This window comes from Synchiropus splendidus, chromosome 16 (genome assembly GCF_027744825.2).
Source record: "Synchiropus splendidus isolate RoL2022-P1 chromosome 16, RoL_Sspl_1.0, whole genome shotgun sequence".
Taxonomy (NCBI): Eukaryota; Metazoa; Chordata; class Actinopteri; order Syngnathiformes; family Callionymidae; genus Synchiropus; species Synchiropus splendidus.
In genome coordinates, this window is record NC_071349.1 from 10,718,325 (window position 1) to 10,739,957 (window position 21,633).

At 42.8% G+C, this 21,633-nt stretch overlaps 1 protein-coding gene across 3 annotated transcripts in view; it reads left to right on the forward strand.

Moving 5' to 3' along the window:
• Nucleotides 1–21,633, forward strand: part of stxbp6 (syntaxin binding protein 6 (amisyn)) — a 60,695-nt gene that overhangs the window by 23,706 nt on the left and 15,356 nt on the right. For 2 of the 3 annotated variants that reach the window (XM_053845363.1, XM_053845362.1), the window contains exons 3-5: nucleotides 15,956–16,086; nucleotides 16,151–16,316; nucleotides 20,829–20,927. In XM_053845363.1, coding sequence (XP_053701338.1) covers nucleotides 15,956–16,086; nucleotides 16,151–16,316; nucleotides 20,829–20,927 — 396 coding nt within the window. The remainder of the gene's footprint in view (nucleotides 1–15,955; nucleotides 16,087–16,150; nucleotides 16,317–20,828; nucleotides 20,928–21,633) is intronic. The other variant, XM_053845364.1, reaches the window with a different exon arrangement.

The window sequence follows — 21,633 nt, forward strand, 5'->3', positions numbered from 1 at the left end:
TGGTCCTCGGATCAATACGATGCAGGCCTTTTATTTCAAAACACAGCGGCCGGTTCCAGGGCAGTAATTACAGATCAGAACCACTCACTGACCAATTAGCTGTCTGTTTTGTTCTCCCCGGCTCGGTACCCAGGGACCTGATGGGGCCTTTAGATAAATGACTTTGTGTTGGGAAGCAGCGGAGGTAATGGTCTCCACGTTCACCGGACTTGGCCTTTTTGTTCTTTGATCGATTCGGTCCGGTCGATTAGATTTGAGCTAACAAGGAGAATAAAGAGCCCATTAGTGCAGTTTAATGTCTTTCACTCTCCAGTGTTGTGACCTTGATTGTCAGATCAAACATCGCTGCTTGACCTCGAGTTTATTAAAACAAATGCAGCCACACCTGTTTGCTCGTGGTTTTATCACTTCAACTCTGCCTGTGGTTCCTGCTCGAAGCAACAAGTGGATTCTGAGTTGAATTTACACCTTAAGGTCTAAGTATTAGATGTGCTTCACTGAGCAATAAGAGACTGCAGTTCAACATGGCAGAGAGATTATCTGCTGCATGTCAGTGTCATCTATGGATTTCCAACACAAGCCTCGCGCTAGTCGATGAATGCAGCGGCTCATTTCAGCTTCATGAGTGTGTTTGTTTTCATTTTTACCTCTATTCTATATTCTAATAGCCATTTGCTCTGGTTTCAAAAGTGTTGTCTTTCACTGAAAATAAGTGGTCCACGCGGATGTGAAACGCCTCTTGTTCCATCACAACCCTATTTAAACAACTTACATGTAAACAAACCAAAACCTTGTGAAATGACATGAATCCAAGCGATCTTTGCCAAACTTTGTCATCGTGAAGTCCAACCAGCAGCAGAACCAGGTGCAAGTCATATTCAGCAAATTTACCAGAGAAAAAAAGAAAAATAAATACACTTGATGCAAACTGTTGAGAGTATTGATCAAACTGTATGTCATGAATAAATTAATACAATAAATAATATATATATATATATAGCTGAGCATCTCACGGCCCAAAGGTGTAAAACAAAAACACTTTTTGTGGCCCTCTAGGAGGCACTCGCGGCCTTGTGATTGAGAATCGCTGGTTTAGAGTGAACTTTGAAAATATAGTCAGTCTTAACAAGTTGAAAATTATAACTTTATTATGATTAATTACAGGCTGATATGATGCTAATACACATCTGAATAAGTACACTGGTACCTCGGTTTTCGAACGTCCCGGACTTCAAACAAATAGGAGTCGAACGAAAATTTAGAGATCGTTTTGCTTCTGATTTCGAATGAAAATCCAGAACTCGGATGCCCCCGAAAAAATCCGGAAAAAAAATAACGTGCGCGGGCCGTTCAGCTGACCCACGACACGCTTTGCTATTGTGTATAACGCAGCCTCTGTATGCAGACGTGTCCCGTTGGCTACATTTACTGACTGTTTTTTCTTCATACTGAGGTGTAAAACCTTTCCTGTCTCCGCACTGGACCGTGGTAGAGTGTCACAGGGGAGGTGCTCGCTCTCCACACCTCCACTCCAGGGTTTGATGTCCTGTTGTGGGCTGGAGCTGGGACAGGGATGAGGCGAGTCTGGGACAGAGCGTGACTTGGTTTATGACTTTGTCACAGCCAAACTGCACAGAAGCGCACATTCAGAGCTGGACACGCACCGGGCACCTCTTCACTTCTGGAGAGACGTCACTCACTCGGCAACCCCTCCCACATGCAGCGGCCACACACATAGAGGAACAGCGCACCTGCAGCAGACACGCTACATTCACTCCTACAAAAGCCTGTTTTAAGGCTTGGAACGCATTAGTTCTTTTTCCATTCATTGTAATGGGAAAAATCGATTCAGATTTCGAACAAATCGGCCGTCTGGAACAGATTGTGGTCGAGAACCGAGGTACCACTGTACTTTATTTATGGTAATACGTGTGCCCGAACCTGAAGTCTCACCAAATAGTTCTCCTCGATGTGATACAGAGGTGAAAAGTTAATAGCTTCTTTGAACGTTTAACCCACCCAAGTTGCTGAAGCTCAGACCGCTCAGCAAAATAGTCAAGTACTTTTTAAACATCCTGATTCATTTGTTTTATTAGTTGCCTGATTCTTGTGCTCCACATTGTTGCGCTTATAAAGATTCTTGAGGAGAGAACTGTAATGTTTATCCAGACATGACGTTTGTTCCCATTTTTCACGTTGCGATTCCTCATTTGGACGAGCCTGCAGTGTCTGGCTGCTGCCTGCCCATGAGTGGCACCACTGTTAATTACATTAACAAACGTCACCCAGAGGAGCTGCTGGAGTCCCGCACTGTATCGCCAACATCCGCCGCAGGGAATTGGTGCTCGGCGTGAACTCCACCAGACACTTGAGACCTCCATATGCTTTCGAGCCTTCATGTCACACCACTCTCCAGAGAGGTGGAAATGACTTTAAAACAAGGATATTACATCGCCACTTGTTTCTTTATGGACTGGACTCTGACTGTATATGACTATTTAAGTCGCATCACATTTTCTCCCCAGAATTGCCCTGTTTCTGGTCTAGCTTCTCTTGAGTTAACATGCAGTTTAGGGGCGGAGATCCCTTGGAGTAGCTGCATCAGGAAGGGAGCGAGCCAGATCTAAAATTAAGACTAAGAGATAATGAATTTGGCTTGGAACCCACCACAGTCGGAGCTGACTGAGCTGGCAAGGAGCCCCTCGTGTGCTGCCTTTTGAACCGCATTCCAGTTATGCACACGTTGAAAATATGTGAAGGGTCTCTCCAGGATTATTGTCTCATCACTGGAGGGTCTGGGGCCCCTGAGATTTTTAACCAATCTCTTGCATTTTGAGGTCCACAGACAAGCCATCTTTTCTTTGTTACATTACTTGTAATATATCTGTAATATTTTTCCATTTCTGGTTTTAGCATATTGACCCAGAAGCGGATGTTTGAGTCACACCTGGACACTTTCAACCTGCTTAGGGGCTTTTGTTCACTGTGTTAGGGGCCCCTTTACTCCACTGCATGATATGTCTTATCAAAATACTTTGAATTTATTGGCTCAAAATCATTTCTCTTTTGCCATTTAACACGGTGTCGCAGTACCAGGCATGCTAAAGTACCTCAATGTACTTCCTTTCTGACTGGTTGCTACCTCTGAACTTTGCCTTGTGTGTTCAGTCTGTTTAAAGGTCAGACAGGATGCGTTTTGTCACCGTGGCCTCTGCATCTCTTCATGGTGAACAGCTTGGTGTTGGCACTCTACTGGGACACCACCGCTCTGCTCACCGGTGCTCAATGATGACATTTTGATTTAGCAGTACATTCGTGCCCCCCCGATGCATGTCTTCCTGGTGAGTCCCCAGTGATGCACTGCCAGGTGACACTCGGTTCGGTCGCCCAGAAAGCTGGGTGTTTACTTCAGCTTTCGCTCCGCACAAATGTCCCGAGCCCAGTTTGTTGCATTTCTACTGGAACTCCACTCCGGAGGGAGGCAGACAGCATCAGCGTTTAATCTCAGAACTCCCAGCTGCTGCACCAAGACAAGCGCAGATGGCAACCCGCTGACAATGTGAACAAATGAGAGTTTCCTGCACGTTCTCGATCCGTCTTGGCACAGTGGCAATCTGTGCCCTTTAATGGCACCGCTTTTGTGTATGAGACTTGTCTGGAGGGGCACATTCCCTGTCTCGTCTCGCTCGGCGTTCGGGAGTATGGATTTATTCAGTCATTACTGGCAAACTGCTGAAATTAGTTTGATTTCCTGTTTGAGGAAATCTGTCAGAAGCCACTCTCAGATGTCTTATTTCCTATACAAGCCTTGGTTTTAGTCCAATTTGTGTTCCGAATGCGATACAAAACTTCCATCCATAAAGTATCAATACATAGCGGGGTGCAGTTGTCCAAAACAAAACCCATTACAATTTATTGTGTTGAGGAAATGAGGTAGTTTCCTCCCTCTGAGGACATATAGTTAAAGGACGGGCATCATAAATAAGAACGAAAACTTTGTGTTTACTTCCACATTGTTTCACTTACTTTACAAGAGGATGCACATTGACGGTTATCAGATGGAGATCCCTGGATGTCACTCGGTAACCATAGCACTTCGAATCGATGGCGACTCTCTCTGCCAGTTCTTCAAATTCAACTATAAAGGCTGATAGTTGCTGTTGATTCCATTCCATTTTCTCATCTCCTCCGCGTCACCTACTTCCTGCTCCTCAAGGCCTCCTTCAGTACCCTCGTACCCTTCATCTCTTCACTCACTTTTTGAAGGGCCCATGGTTGGTGTAAGAGGGTTTGCACTATGCAGCCACAAATTTAAGCACTGGAACAAACTATGTTCAGAACTTGTACGTGGAGGAATGCACTGGATTCTGATCTACTTCTATGGCGTAGTTTTATAGCCTTCTTCTTTTTCTTTCGGCTTCTCCCTTCAGGGGTTGCCACAGCGGGTCATCTTCCTCCATCTCACCCTGTCCTCTGCTTCCTCTTCTCTCAAACCTACAAACCTCATGTCCTCCTTCACCACCTCCATCAATCTCCTCTTTGGCCTTCCTCTCCACCTTCTGCCTGGCAGGTCCAACCTCAACATCTTCATCTACCAATGTACTGGCTCTCTCTCCTCTGTACATGTCCAAACCATCTCCATCTAGCCTCTCTGACTTGGTCTCACCTGACCACATGTGCTGTCCCTCTGATCTACTGCTTCCTGATCCTATCCATCCTTCTCACATCAGAAATCCCAATTATTTGTACTTTTATTGTTATAATACAGGAGTAGTTAGTTTTGTAGTGAAAGTTTATTCCATCAAACTAAACAAGCGCTCATCCTTTCACTGTATTTCCACTTTATTCCGCCGTGTTCTCATCCATTAGACACTAATGCAGGGAGTGTAAAGCATTCCCACAGATGTATTTCGTCTGAACACCACACTGACTTTTCAGGAACATCTGTTGTGAGTGCCTCACAAATTTGATGAGACAGATTGAGGCTGTGTCAGCGGGCTGTTGGCCGCACTCATCGGCTGCGTAACAAGTCACATCACGATTTGCTTTTGTGTGAATGTTTATATTACGTGGCTATTTTGTTCATGTTCAAGACCCCTTGAGGAACCGCATGAATAATTCACACTCCTCGCCCACTCTTGACCCTGAGCGCTTCATCCTGACGGCATGAATGGCTGCTAGATCAGTGTGGACGCCTGTTACGTTAACACTTTGCTCTGTTTTCCTTATTGGAAAGAGCGGAATTAATGTCTTGAAAGTTGCTTTGAAGACCAAGTCTGACAACACCCTAATATGTGGGAAATTTCATGCAGTGCTTTTGGCTCTTTTATAGATACAGGATAATGATATCCTCACTTGTTACCACCGACATGGCTGGTTTGTTTGTTTGAGTTTTTGTACAACAAAACTTAAAGTTTTAGACAGATTTTGATGACATTTTCAGGACATGTCACTAATACGATGAGGAACAAGTGTGTTGAACGTTGTGTTCTTGAATTGCTTTTATCCACTTCAGACATGGTTGAAATGTGGATTTGAAATGTAGATTATTTATGTTTTATTTTAAAAGGCACATTTGAGTTGCATGAATTTTGTGTACGCCCCTCAAATATACTGTGAGTTTGTGTACAATTGGAGGTCGGATGTCGGGTCTTGTTCTGCTAAACCACAGTTGAACTCAGACCAAGTCCAAGTTGTGGGCGCAACGTTTTCTATTTAGCGAAGATTCAATAACTGGCTCTCCTCTGAAGGAAATGAGAGTGCGATAGCATCAAACTCTCCGTGTCACAATACATAAACTGTCCTCCTCATGGACTCGCAGCACAAGAAGAAACACCCAGGGCTTCGTTTTTCTCACTCCCTTCTGCAGCAGTTAGTTTCCAGTTGAACTGTTGAACAGCAAATCTTGAAGCACTGCATTATTTTCATAAGCCCCAATATTGAGCTGCGCTGTTCCAAAGCACTTTAGACTAGATATGCCATTCGGGTCATGCAGGTCATGAACTCAGTCATGTCGCACTTGACGGGAGGTCACTGCTCTGTCTTGTTACTGATGTATATAAAGTTGCTGTGCTGTATTTTATTGCTGTTATTATGAGAGAAAAGTCGCACTGGAAACTGACAGTGAAGGCTTGTAAACCAAAAGCAGCGAGTGGAAAGAATGTTGTGGAGGAGAAAAACCGTCATCATGAGTCTATTGAAGTTGTGACTGGCTCAGTTTCGACTCTATTCCCTTGCACTGTCTGTCATTTATATATTGATGTCCTGTAGCCCAAATCCTGTGTTGCAACTGATGTTTTCTAAAAGGATTTGTTTATCTCTCTTAGCATTTAAATGCAAAAAGTGTGGTGCAGTCCACAGAACCGCCTCTAAAGATGGTCTGTACCTACTGTGACCAGTAATATTGTGTAATAATAGTGATATCGGGGATGTCTCATTCATATCCACATCATTTATTACTAACATTTTGGGCGCCAAAGGGCCAGTTTTTCAATTGAATACACAGCCTTGATGTCACTATTTTGAGAGGCTGTCGCTTGAAAACTGCTGGATGAAAGTATTCTGTAAAGGAGAACTTCAGTGTGACCCAAAGTTGTAGAGTAATTTCACTCATGTAATGTGTGTATTATGACGTAACCAGATGACAGCCATAGTCAATTACATAACTTTTACAGATGTTTATCTGATTCACCTGTGACAGTTCCGCTATTTGCGCTGTCTTTTCTCTCACAACATCAAAGGAAAATGTTCTCATAAGTGTATTGTAATCATTATGATGTAATAAGCATGTAATAAGCATTACAAGTCCGTCAGTCTGTCAGTTTCCGTTGCTAATAATGTGTACTCAATGACGGTATCTAGTTTGTCGTTTTAAAAATATTGACTTGTGAGTTCATTTTCATTCTGTGCGAGTGAGTTTAGCTTTTTGTTTTCATCTTGAAATTTTGAAAAGCTTGTGGATAAGTCCTTGACTATCATTAACAGTCAAGTGAGCGGACCCTCTGTTGAGCTTTGTTTTGTTGTGTGGGTAGCACTTCAATCTTCCCCAGGAAGAGCTTCGGAACATTTGTCGTAAGTAAAACAACAGTGTCTGTTTTCCCTCCTGTTTCAATCTCATGAAAAGCAGAGAGCATATCAAATCTTTAGGCGCCCTCAAGCATGGTATGACGTGATTCGATCTCAGCGCTCAGAAAAAAAAAGTCTTGGCAAATGTGTTTTCCAAAATTGAACTTTTGTGGTGTTCTGAAATATCAAGTTATTGGGGGGAAGTTTTGTTTGAAAACAATTTGCGTTGCTTATTACACATACAGCATAATGTCAAAATTGTATTTGCCATTATAAGTATGTGGTTTCTTCCCACTAACATCATCGACTTGTATTTGTCTTATTATTGTGAGTCCTTTTTGATCAGCGAGTCTTTTATTAAAACGTTACCGTCCATGGGCTCCGTGGCGTTTGTGTCGGACCGGGCCGTGACATTCATTTGGCGGCTCTCCCCGGTGTGGTTGAAGTTATGGAGCGCTTAAAACCTTTTCAGGCTTTTCAGCGAAGCGGTGATTTAACTCGCTCTGAGTGAACCGGAATATTAGACTGTCAAGCGTTCTCTTCATGTGTCAGAATAAATGAGACCAGCGGGGATTCCCTGGATGGATAAAACAATGCGCCGGGAAATGGAGACAGAAGTTTGATGTAGTTAATGTTCAGCCGCTCCCCGATGATGTCAATTAGGCATCTGCACTTGTTTTTCTATAAACATTCTGTTGGTTTTTTTTGTTTTTTTAATAATCTGTCAAGGTCTAGTTTCCTTTCATGAGACTTGAAACTTGCCAAAGTCGGTGGAACTTTTGCCGGAATGACTGTGTGAGCCGTGATAGAGGCTTGTTTTGTTGACTCTGAAACGCACCAGCGATTGATAACACCGACTCATCCTCGCATCAAAATGAGATCTTCTTTGAGATGACAGTCTTACTGTGGAAAGTTGCTGGTTTGTTTACTCAGTGTGACGTTCCCGTTCCAAACCTGTATTGTCTCCCTGGATTCTGTCCAACTTATCTGTACTGTTGACACACACACACACAAAGTGAACCATCCAGAAATGGTTTAGAGAGAAGTTTGAAGTCCTGATTCCAAAGTTTCCTGTGTTCTGTTCAGAACTAGTTACTGAAAACTAGGTCAGTGGTGTGTTGGAATTCTTCGTTCAACTTGACTAACGTCACCTGAGACTGACTGGCGCAGGGACCTTTCGCACCACAGACTGTGTCGCGGCTTGGCTAAAAATTCCTGAAGGCCTTAAGATGCTGTAAATTACAGTAAGTGACCAACTGAAATTGTTTACGTTGTTAAATCATAAGTTTGTCCATCTGCGTTTTTTGGGGAGAAAAACAAGTCAATAGAACACACCCCTGTTAGCAGGCGAATCCGGGCCGGATCCGCCTGACAGATTTTTGGTGTGGAGTCAGCTGTTTTCTGTTGCATTTCAGCCACATCCGCAACGTATATTAGCTTGATTTTGCTACTCTGAGCCAGACCAGGCCCACATCCATTTCGGAGCCGTACTGTATGTAGCCCATTGTTCAAACGGCATGTGGCCCGGATCCAAAACTGATCCCAGAGTACATCCTCCATTTTGCTAGCAGAGAGCGTTAAGACAAGGTTTTCAGCTGTGTCAGATGGAGAGTGCTGCGCTACATATCGGCATTAGCTTGAAGAGAACTGCTCCCTCTCTTGACTTGGTTCTGCCGAAATACAATGGGTGCTCTCTTGCTCATCGTCTCACACACCCACAATTTAACCCCAAAATTATAATGTCAGAACAACATGCCCTTAGACAGTCTGAGCGCATCAGATCTCCATATACCGCCCCCATCTGGCCAGAATTAGGACTGCAAAAAATGGAACACAGGTGTGAGACGCCGCAGTAGAGGCAAACTGGACTTGGATCCACCGGTCTGCAGTGTGAACGCCCCCTTTAAACTCTTCACCCCTTTCACTCTAGTGGCCCGAGTTTGATTCCTTCTTTCTGTAGGTCAACTTAAGTCTTGAATCATGGAAGTTGTTTTATTAATTTTCTTTTCTAGCTATCATTAGTAACAATAATCATCTGAACACTTATATCATGTGTGCAGCAGAATGTTAGTATCAGCAGACCCAAAAATATTGTCCCCGATCCTCCTCATCGTAGGTTTCATCGCTGCCTTTGTAAGCCGTGTTCACATGTGCTCCAGGCCTGTCTGACCCGGGTTTGACACAGCCCTTGTTTTTCAGGGTTTTTTCCTTCCAGGAAACCAGACTCGCTCATCCAGTGAGAGTAAGTGTTGAGGAATGCACCTTGTTTGAACTACTTGGAACCCCGATGTGGCCGACTATATGTTTACCATCTGATGACATCCAGCTTAGGGCAGTTCTGAGCGGCTCTCCATGAAACACTCAGCAGAGCTTTGGCGCCGCCTGATATTTTCCACACAAAGCTTTGATTCTCTTGCTCTCGCAGCCTTTATTGTCTCACTTTAATATTCAAGATTCCTCTCTTTTAGTGGAGTTATAGGGGAAAAAACTCTTCACCCACCAGGGAGTCATGACAGAGGGATTAAAACTAAGTCATCTGAAGACCAGAGAAACCTCAGTGTAATTAAATATTTCCTCGCAGGTCGGAGGAATGTCTACCATGACAGCCTGGGCCCGTCTGAGTTGTGGGTCCAGTCTGTGATTCATGAAGCTCTTGCTGAGTGGCGAGGCCAGGAGGTCGTGGATTATGAGCTCATGGCACATATTTTTTGCTTATTGAGTCATGCAACGGTGTGTTACGGAAAAACGTATCGCGCCACACTTGACTCTCTCAGGACAAAATTTTTCAACATGGGGAGCGATGTGATGCGCAGAACTCACTTAAATCATAAATCCAGTGTTCCTGCATCTAATTTACCAGGTGGTTGACCCCAAACATTTTCACCTCATCTAACCTGACCGTGTTAAAGAAGGGGTTTGCATGCTGCCCCCTGGTGTTGTTCCATAATGGATTTGCAGGATTTTTCCCAGCCCAGGAGGTTTGATGACGGGGAACATGACAGCAGAGGGCATTGTACGTCCTTCATGGTCCTCCTTAAGGTCCTACCTTAAAAGGCGGAGTCCTATTAGACCGACTGTGACGGAGTGCTGACGTTGGAATCATACAGTATTTCACATTTTGATTGAAATAACTGCTGAAAACTGGGATTTTCCCAGTGTAGGTGGTGAAATCCCTGGAACCGTCGGGCGGCAACAACGTTTTGTGCAGACTCTAATCTGACTCTAAACTGTGCCAGTGTTGGCCTCGAGACTGCACCCCAAAGACCTCAGGTTCTCGACCACAGTCCGTTCCAGACGGCCGTTCGAGAAGCGATTTGTTCGAAATCTGAATCGATTTTTCCCATTATACTTAATGGAAAAAGAACTAATGCGTTCCAAGCCTTAAAATAGTCTTTTGTAGGAATGAATGTAGAGTGTCTGCTGCAGGTGTGCTGTTCCTCTATGTGTGTGGTCGCTGCATGTGGGAGGGGTTGCCGAGTGAGTGACGTCTCTCCAGAAGTGAAGAGGTGCCCGGTGCGTGTCCAGCTCTGAATGTGCGCTTCTGTGCAGTTTGGCCGTGACAAAGTCATAAACCAAGTAACGTTTTTTTTTTTTGTTCGAAGTACCACTGTACTTGGATTTCAGTTGATGATGGAGCAGTGTTGCCTCTGTGGTGACAGCATTGTAAGCTGCTTCTGAGCTGCAAGTGTACTCTGTTTTGGTACAAGTCGATGAAGGATCTCCTCCATTGTTCTGACCAGTACATTCACTGGCTGTGAGCATTGTCCTGTTTGCTCTGCCTTCATAGCCCTGCACACAGAAGTCTGTGTCCTCCAGCTGGTGAATAGACTGAAGAGCTCTCTGTTCTCTGGTGCTGTGTCTCGTCTAGACGCTGCTGTGCATCATTTCACCGACACTTTCTCTCTGAAGATAAAGAAACGTGCTCCAGCTTCAGCAGGGAAGAGTTTAATCATGCACTCGGAGAAAATTGCTGCTGTAATGAGATGCAACTAAATTCCCGCTCAAGGGCAAAGTGTTGTGATTTCTGCCGTGTTGGTTGGTGTCCTTGCTTTATCTGCAGCTTTAAATATTAAACTGCTGAATCCTTAATGTCAGCTTTTCCGATATCAGTCTGGGACGGCGTCATGTCTGGAGCAGAGGGGCCTGCTTGTTGTATTTTCAGGCGTGGTCAGTGGGCTACTGGTCAACTTTGTGGTGGACCTCTGAGGAAAATCTGTCCGTCAAGATGTGGGGGGTAGGAGGGTTGGGCGCTGTCGGGGTGTGGCCAGTGAGTACACAACTTTAGACCATTTAAAAATGAGTTTTATTTTGGGGTGAAATTGTGGGTGACAACTGCAGAGTGAGTGTCCAGACGTGTTGAAGGGCAAGTCACGGTTGATCTCTTCTTGAGTTTCAAGACTGAATTGGAAGAGTTGCTCAGACTGACTCAGGAGATAGATAGATAGACAGATAGATAGATAGATAGAAAATCCAAACAGCAGATGGATAGAAGAAAAAGGATCTTACATGAAACGGTAGTCTTGCCATGACATTATATCCTTAAGATATGTGATATTTAAGAGTCTCAAAATACACAATAAATAACAAATGGAAAGCTGGGTTAAACAGGTGAATATGATTTTAAGAAGGAACTTTATTGCAGGCTATTTTCCTTCTGTAAATTTTTATATTTTGTGTCCTAAAAAACACTGCTGCTTTAGTCATAGAAATCTTGTATAAAAATAATTTGATTTACAATTCAGCCCACCACTGAAATATTATTGTTTCTGAGAGTGTTTATGAACATAAATGTCTGGGTTTGTTTTCAGCTCAACTTTGTCTTTAAAATGAATTAAATGTAAACACATTGGACGACGAATAGAAATTATTTAAGGTTTTACTTGTTCAATATTTCTTACCATTTTCTTGTATTATGTGCCATTTGTTGAAGAACGAATAAAAAGATTCCAGCAAAAGAAATCTATTAATAAGGGAAGCAACTGGGACCAGCAGAAAGACTTGGTGAGTCCACTGCAGTCCAAAATAATCCCCTTATCTGAACCTCAGCATAGTTTCGTTGCAGTTCAACATTTCGTCTTGATAGGATCTGTTTTCCCATTTCATTTTGAATATTAATATTTATTGCACAAGTGGCCTGCAGAGTGATGTGTGTGATAAGCATCAGCACTGAGATCCGGATCAAGTTCCTTTAAATGAGGCTGATTTTCATGCTGGTGTGGGTGGTGGCTCCCTCCTTGCTTTATCTTCAAGTGCCCACTTTTCTTGACATCAGTGGTTGTGGTGAAGAGTCGACTTCTCACGTGTTGGTTTGTGCCGGTGCAGCGCCGTCTGTCCTGGGCTAACAAGCGCAGCAGAGATAATATTGACATGACTGCAAACTGATCCCTGAGAACATTTCCTCTGCCATGACCACTCTGGAGTTTTCCTCCAGGCTGTGCGACCGGAACATCAATGGAATGAAGTCCTGGAGGAAGCTAGTCCATGTCAGCACCAGAGCATGAGAACAGAGCTTGAACTGCAGCGTGGCCTTTCTCTGACTGCAGCGCGTGTGTAAACACTGCAGGCAGCGCCTTCATATGAAGTCACGGTCTCACTCCAGCGCCATCTTCCTTTTATTGAACTGAAGATCAGTCTCTTATTTTTCATTATTTACATTTACATTCAGTGCTTCTCTTCCTGTTCCATCAATGCTATGTATTATTAATAATATGTTCAAAATCAAAATAAGACATTAACTCCCCCTTTTACCTTGGAAAATGTGTTCTATTTTCATAAAATAAAATATTTTAATTTCCACTAACTTAAGTTTTTATACCGATTGTTTTTCTCAATTTTAATTATTAAACACATTTTCACCTATTATTGTTTAAATATGTGGCTATTTATGCAGTTGTTTTGGTGAATATCTTTTAATTTTATAAAACAAGTTGTATATATTTGAATGTTAACTCGTTAGATTAGAGAACACATGCTTTTAATAAGCTAATTATTTGCTTATTTACTATTAATATTGAGTAATAATGGTGTTGTTTCGCTTGAAACTATGGTGGCCATTCCAGTGCAAGGTGTAGTCAGGCTTAGCAGTACTTTATAATGATGAATTACTGGCTTATTTGCTGCTAAAACACAGATGAATAAGTTGTTTATTTATGGTAATATATTTTCCTTAATCTAAAGTGCGACCATTTGTACTAAAATATTCATAATGTTTTTAGTGTTCTTTCCTTTCCTCTTGTGACGTGCATTTTAACTCCTGTTCTCATTTTGAATAATTTAACTTGGAGTTTGTCAGTGTAGTTGTTTACTTGCTCTCACATAAGGAACACATTAATAATAAGTGAATTAATAAGTGTCAGACACTGAAGCTGTGGGTGTGATGATCTTGGATTATCCCCAGTTTAACATTATAATGGAGTGAAGAGTGAAGCAACAGTGGGGAGATATCACCGTCCTCTGGCCTCTCCAGTTACCCTGGTTTCCATTCTACTGAGGAAAAAAATGTAGATTAGCAAACAGTCTTCTCACTGACCACACTCTGTTGTTGTAGCTCCAGGTTTTATCTCGGCCTTTGAATCTTCCCGTTGAGAATTGATATCGTAGATAACGCATAATAAAACACTTCCTTCGAAGCGGCTGGATATTTTTCAGCAGCCAGTTTTGGGCATCTTAACAAACAAAGCTGGATCTTTCCGCGGCGAGCCGCTGAGACTGGCGGGAGCTGTGTTGAAGTGAGAGTCTCCGAGGTGTTTCACTTTTATTAAATTCACAATCCTCAAGTGTGTGGTGCTGCACCACAAGTGCAGGGAGCTGCTGCTCCGTGGAAGCAACCTAAACAATGTTGCGCAACAGAAATGCTAATCTGTGATTGTTCTGAAGCGCCCTGACAGTGAATATGCTAATGCTAGAATGTGTAAATCAAAGCCTCCCTCACGCTGGAGCTCTTGCATGATGACGACCTTTCTGTTGCGCGACTGTACCGCCGGCTTCAGAGAATAGCAGCCTCCGGCGCTGACATGTCGGTTGTCAAATGTCTGTCGGTGGAAGTTGTGCTGCTCCCTCTGGCGCACAGCTCTCAGTGCGCTCCTCTCCATCATTGTGCAGCCTACTTGGCCGGATAAGTTTAAGAGGTCTGATGGAACTAGAAAGGGAACTGAACATACGGAGATTTGGATGAAAAACACTAAGCTTTAGTTGTGTAGTTACTGAGGTTGAGGCTGTTACCGTGACAACTGGATCTAATGTGTCATGTTTGAATTGATAAAGAGGGTGGAGCCAGTAATATCAGTTTTTTAATAATGTACTTGGTCTGTACATCTCCACAGACACACATTCCATAAAATATCTAAGAAACTTCCAAGACTCCTAACCTTCATCATTGTGTTCTATGACTCATTTCATACCTTCTGTGTTCAGACGAGTGCAGTGGAACAGTCGTCTACTATTCACACTGAACACAGCGGAGCCGGAAAGTCTCTCTTTGTGGTTCTTCTTCCTCCAGGAGAACTGGACTCTACTGTCCTGGTGTTCTACTCTTGTTCAGCTCAGTCCTGCAGTGTGAACCATGACTCTACTGTCACTCCACTCCTTGTCCACTCTACTGTATTGAACCGTAGAGTGATGTTTTCCTGGCCGGATTCATTCTCAAGGTTTCTCTTTTTGTGGATGTAAATGACTCATGTGAAGGATATTTGATTTTTAGAGTCTTCATTTGAGTCTTATGAAAGCTAAACACTAAAAAAAAAAATCCCTGCACAGAACAGCTGTGATGTCATCAGAGGGTGACACTCACTACTGCCCACAACGACACACACTTCAGTGCGCATGTGCGTAAACTTATACAATATAATATGATAATAAAGCAGAGTGTTGTGTGTTTATTATCAACCATCAAAATGACCGTGGGCTTGCTGCGTTTGAAACACATTTGTCAGTGGTTGTGTGTTGTTATAGAGCTTCGGGGAAAGAAAGTCCTCAGACTTTTGATCGATCAGATAAACTGTCATGACAGAAAAAGTGGAATTGAAAAATCCTAGAAGATTTTGGTCTCACTCTGCTTTAAGTCTGAAACATCAGTGTTGAATTAGGGTAAATTCTGCTTTTTAGCTGCTACATTCTGCACTACACTTCTAAACCTTGTACTTTTTCAATAGCAAAAGAGTAGACACACATATGCACACGCATAATAATAGATGTATTATGTGAGAACAACAGATCATCAGTGTTTCAGTCTCTTCAGGGTCTCCGGCGCGTCTCTTGCCGTGAATTGTTTGACCTTCTTTTCTAACCCATCAACTGCTGTCGCTGTCTCCTGTCAATCACTGAAGCAAATGTTTTGCTTCTTAGCGCTTCTATTGCTAATCGTACGTAGCGCTGCTGTGGTCATGTCTGCCTTGGTGACCTTGTGTACCATCAGAAGACAAAAGTGTCACTGATTTACGGCACGTGTTAGTGTCAGACAGGAGATAAAGAGACAAGCTATCAGCTGCTATCTGCTATCGAGACTTTCAATGTCGTCTGCTGGTGGCATGATTGAGGCTGTGAGAGACAGGAAGTGGAGGTGCAGAGGTTATTAAAGAACACAAACGCACAATAGAGGATCGAGATTCATCCATGTATCCGCCAACAAAGAGAGGAGGGAAGTGTGAGCCTTCAGGACGGATATGGAATATGTTAGCGTGTAGGAAGAGCTGTTACAAAGGTCTATCCCTATTCAGATTGCTTCTTTTTTTATTCCTATGCATGGTGTAGCTTGAGGTGGCCAGAAAGCCTCTTTAAATTCAATGTCGGAAAAAGTATTTGGAGTGAATTGGTAGAGATTTGTATTTTCCACATTTATTTTGTGTTATTTTTGTAAGGATTTTTCTTGATTTGGTCTTGTGTTTTGAAACAGTGACCAAGAAGAACCCCTCGCACGTCTCCATCACTAAGGTGAAGCAGTTCCCAGGCTCCTCCGCTTTTGTGAAGCGCTCACAGTGGACGCTAGACCAGCTACGGCAGGTCAACGGCATCGACGCCAACAAGGTGCGTGAGTCGAGTCAGAACCTTCCCGTCGACCTGGGCTGATGCCGGTGTGTTTGGTTCGCAGGACTCTCCGGAGTTCGACCTGACCTTTGAAAACGCATTCGACCAGTGGGTGGCCGGCTCAGCGGGCGAGAAGTGCACCTTCATCCAGGTCCTCTACCACACCTGCCAGCGCTACATCTCCACGCGCAAGCCGGAGTTTGTCAACTGCCAGTCCAAACTGATGGGGGGTAAGTCCGGACCAGCTCTCTGTTACTGTCTCACTGGTGATGACAACCAGACCCAGGTGCGTGTGTGAGCACTCATGTGGGCTCAAAGTGCGCGGCGTCTGTTTCAGATGTTCGGTAAAGTACGTCATCACTGACTGGAAACATCTGAAAGAGATTACGTGTCGATCCCGCACGACTCCAATCACACTCTGCCGCTGACAGCTTTGAGTGTGTGCACCTCGTAACTCTTAACTGCGTGTCCCCTTCCATTTCTACAGTAACACTGATTTCTCCACATGCCCTTAAATAACCTCATAGCCAATGATGTCTACTAAAGTGTACTGACGTTCACTCACAGGGCTGATACAGGTTTAACATTTGTACCGTCCTATGTTAGTCAATAATGTACTGTGTTAAGGATTTCTGTGCATTTCTATGCACTACGGTTTTTATAATCCTCCCTTGCTGCCCTCCACCAAACCATGTCCTGGAATATGAGCCCCTGAGTGACAATGCTGTTGCTGACAACATGATTTTACGTGCACACTTTAAATTATCGTAACTCTTCTAAGCTTGGTGCATCTCAAAAAGAACATTTTTAAACACCAGAGAAGAGAAAGCTTACGCTCATATGACAGTCATTACGGTAGCCCCATGCACTTACACGCTACCATACCCGCTATAAACACTGTTGCACCAATCTTATTACTGAAAAATGGACTAATGAAACAGCAGCAAATTTTGTTTTTGTAATGTTGTAATGTTTATAAAAGTTCCAATTCAATATTTGAGTTTGGTTATTTGTCATTTTAGAGTTTGTATCATGTTACAAAGTTATTAAATCCAGTTGTTTTTGTAAGATGTACATAATCATAAGTTGTTTTTCAAAGCAATTGCTCAACCATAAAATGAAAAGACGGTTGTCTACAAATGTAGTAGTGAGTTGAAGTGAAGAAATATACATTTAATAACAAAGTAAAATGAGAATACAAGAAATAAACACTGGGACGTTTTATTAATTTCTTTATCAGGGTCTCTAACTTAATCACGCTCTTTCACCACTGCTACATAATGAACCATCAGTTATACTCAAAAACAGAATATTATTATACTTGGTGATGTTGAAACAAATTTCTGTTATGGGATGAAAATATACTATGAAAAACTGAGCTAAATGTCATGAGAATTTAGACAGACTGTTGGTGTTTCTTGTCATGTTCAGGCTGACAGAGGAAGTGCTGCTGGTTGTATTAGCGAGAAAATCACACACACGGCGTCAAAGCAAAAACAATAATCATGTGGGGTTTTTTTTAAATTGAAATCTAAATAAATTCAGGCACTTAGGGGTTTAATTACCGGGCAACAGAGCATTTAAACAAGGGCTTCCAGCAGAGGAGACTCAGAGCTCATTATGGTTCAGCAGTGAGTGCACTCGTCCTTGACTTCAACCTTTTTCATGATGACACACGCGGAATCCCTTTCATGTTTCTGTTGAATTTGAAATTTAAAGAAAAAAGGAGGACCTGAGTTAAAATGGCCGCCCTGTGTCGGTTGGCCGCAAACTAAAGTCAGTGCTCACTGGTGTTGACACGCACAATAACCGTTGTGTCGTCTGCTGCGCTGAAGTTAGAAGACTGCTCTCTGTGATGCGCTGACCTGAAACACATCATCAGGGACATCACCTGGGGTAAAAGGGTGTTTGAATGACTCGACATCAAAGTCCTCTTCCGAGCTGCCTAGCCCGAGGTGATCAGCCAGCCTCCACAGGATTCACCCCGGGGCGCCTTTTTACTTTTCCACCACCACGGAAACGTATTATTTCATATTTTTTCCCTTTTCTCCTGGAGCCCTGTCGATGGCCTTCATTTCCTCCTGCCCTGTGGTGCTCTCAGCACAACACCCTTCTAATGTCAAAAGCAAGCTCTCTAGCTTGTTTCCTAAAAACAAGAAATCCTGCTGCAGCTATGTGATCTTGGTCTCCAACTGATTTCTAATACATTTCATACAGGATATTCACTGAAGACCTTGGTCTTAATCTGCGGCAGGAGCCAAACTCTCAAGAACCAGGGGCCAAATCCAGCCCACCAAGTCCCTCTGTGCAGCCTTTAAAAAACTTCAAAATTGAATTCAATACTTAATTTAAGAGGCACTCAACTACCTCAAGAGCTTCTGATATTTTGACCTTGGAAAACTAAAGTGTTTAATTTTTTACAGCAGAGATATTAAATTGATTTAGAAACCTACAAAAATGATGCATATGGGAAGGAATTCAATGAAAAATTGCAGTATTGAAGTCTGAAGGGATGTTTTATGGCTGTGTTTGCCCCAAGTGACTCATGTCTTTTTCCCCCTCCCAGCAAAGCAGCGCCAATAAATAAGCGGTTTGTTCAGCCTGTCCTTTGGCCTGTGTTTCAAATTGTGGACCCCGGCGTGACTTGGTTCAGCACCACTGGTCTATTTACTACCTGAGGGAATCATAGCCACATCAATCTCATTGATGTAAAATGTTCATCCACAAACTTTTCGAAATTATACTTGGGAATTCATTCGAAGCTTGAGACAAAATGAGACTCATGTTGTGAAAGTGGGAGAAGTACACAAATATTCATTCAGAACCTGGACATCTGCACATCAAAGAAAGCCAGTGCCTGGTTCTAACAAGAGCGATTTGGAGTAAGGTCAATGTTTCTGCTTAATTTGAAGATTATTTCAATTAAATTACAATAAAAAGTGATGATATGTTGCGCAATTCTGATGTCAAATATTCTATTTTTCTGCCCTTCTCCCACTCACGTCCACAACTACTCTGTGTGTGGGTGTTCCTGCAGAGGCCTCGTGGGGTCATGTCCAACTTATCAGCATGTATCTTTGAACAACCATTGTTAAGCTCAATATAAAGTCACACTGACATCATTTTGACATAAGCTGAACGTGTATTGATTTTTCCCGGAGTTATGTAATTGAGAATTGAGGAGCTGAAGACGGACCCTGCATGCTGAGGTCACGTTTTCCCGACAGTTGCGTTTCTCTTTTTGTGAACGGAAGGGAAGAAGACTGAAGATGGCGCTTCTCTGTCCACTCCAGTTTAAGTCTCACACCAGTGCAAAACAAAACTCAGGACGCTGCTCAGGTGTGGGACCATAACTGTGGGCGACATTGATCTGCACACGCCTGTGAGTTAAAGAGAGATTTTACACATGCAAAATAATTCAATCCACGTGAAAACTTGAAGCTAATCCTGTCCTACTGGACGCCTCTGCTGCCGCAACTTTCGAGTCATCACTTGTGTGGAACGTGTCGAATCAGATGTTTTGGCTTGCGAGGCCTTGTTGGACATCACATTTGGTACCTGCTTGTTTGCAGTTTGCTGTGTTGCGACTCAACTAGTTAGCTAGTTCTTTCTTTTTCCTCAACCTCCTTTGTGACAAATCACGAGAGACCACTCTGTTGCTCACCCAGTTTTCCAGTTCTTTTTACACTTCCATGTTTTTCTTTAATTGAAGGAATAAGTTGATTTTATTTTTCAGCATTGATGTGTCTATTGATTGTAGAAGTGAGTCACCAACTGATGACCTTGTCTTCGGCAAACTCCTACTTTGTCGCAACGTTATAATAGTTTGGGATTTTTCTTTAGTTTTAGTTTTTATTTATTTTTGAATTTTTGTCTTTCAAATTCAGTCACTTTTGATTAGTTTTTAGAGTGGGTTGGCTAGTTTGGATGAGTTTCTGTTTTTGAAAAATGCTCTGTTTCAGTTTAGTAGTTTTAGTGTTGTGTTAGTGTTTAGTGTAGTGTTTTAGGTTTCTGTTTGTCTTCCTTCAATATGGGGTGTCTGAACAAGATTGAAATATGTCACAAAAATAGTCCGAAAATGCATCAAGTTTTGAAAGATGACGCTTTTCCCCAACTACTACCATGGAGCGGTTGAAACCTTCAACATTTTTATAAAATACTGTGTTGAATAATGACAGTTTGAGCTTTGAGAGACTCACGTTTTACTTTGAACTCAGTTCACTGAAAAGCCCGTCCATTCTCTATAGACCAATATGCTGACAGCAAAGTCACCACCCCCTCAATCCTCCCCAGAACGGCCTCAGTGGAACTGACTTGTTTCCACTATCACCCTGGTTCTACCCGCGTAGAGCCGTTCCAGTGCTTAAAGCGCCATTCGTTGCGGCTGCACAACTGTTGGAGCAACATTGAAACACGTTCATGGTTGAAATGGTTCAAATGTAAGATCCAATTTTATAGACAGATTTTTTTTGAGTCACTCAAGTAACAGAAAACCCTGTGACTACTACATTAACATGTCATTCCCTGTTTAACCAAATGCATCTCAAACTAAACTGAAACTACTGACAGATAAGTTAAAAAAAAAATCCTTGGCAGCGGTAGTAATGCCACTTCTCTGAGTGTGTACTTTAAACATCATCACTCACATTTGACACTGTTAAAATCCATTCAAACAGTTGGACTGACTTCAAATTTCAATGTTCATCTGCTTTGAAGTGATGTGGAAATGTCTCTCGCTGCAGAAGCGCCACCTGTAGATTCAGTCTTTGTCCGTTGCAAAGTGTTTATGAAACGAGTGAGGAAAGATCTGGTCGCGAACCAAAGTCAACTGCTCAGACGAGGTAAGAGCCAAGCAAGCCAATCTCCGGATTTACTCTAATGGGCCATAAAAATGAGCCCGTAACGCTGATAATCAGTGTTGAATCTGTGCCCTGGGTTTTTCCCTTCATGTGGAGTCATTAAACTGACCCCTCGCTTAATGACCTTGAAGATGAATGAGGGTTTCATTTTTTATTTCTTAGTCATAGATTTCTTTCTTCTCAGTGCAGCCTTTCTTGGGGCAAGTCTTGTGAGTGGCTGCTTGACTTTTCACATTCACTTGTATGACAACTTCGTTGTGGGTCATTCATTGTCTTTGTTTCCAAATGTAGAAATATAGTCTGGAAGATTTTAGCTAAGGAACATTTGAACCTCTACTCATGCAAATCTAGGAGCCAGGATCGCAGACGTTTGTGACTCGATGAACCTCACAGTGGGGAGAGCGCTCACCCGTGACGGAGGAGTAATGCATGATTCACTAGAAAAGTAACTTTGAAACTATTTAATGAAGTCGTTCTTGTTCACTCGGATGAGTTCTGGGGACGAAATCGACTCCCAATGAATGCAGTTCAAAATCTTTTCACTCCGGAAATGAAGTTTCTGAACATTCTGTCGAACTCTCAGACGGACGTGATGCTTATCTTTACCCCGCCGAGCCACCGCTCCTCGGTGGACAGGGATGGGAGCTGCTCTTTGACTCAGAGTCTGTCAAAGAAACCATCTCCAGGG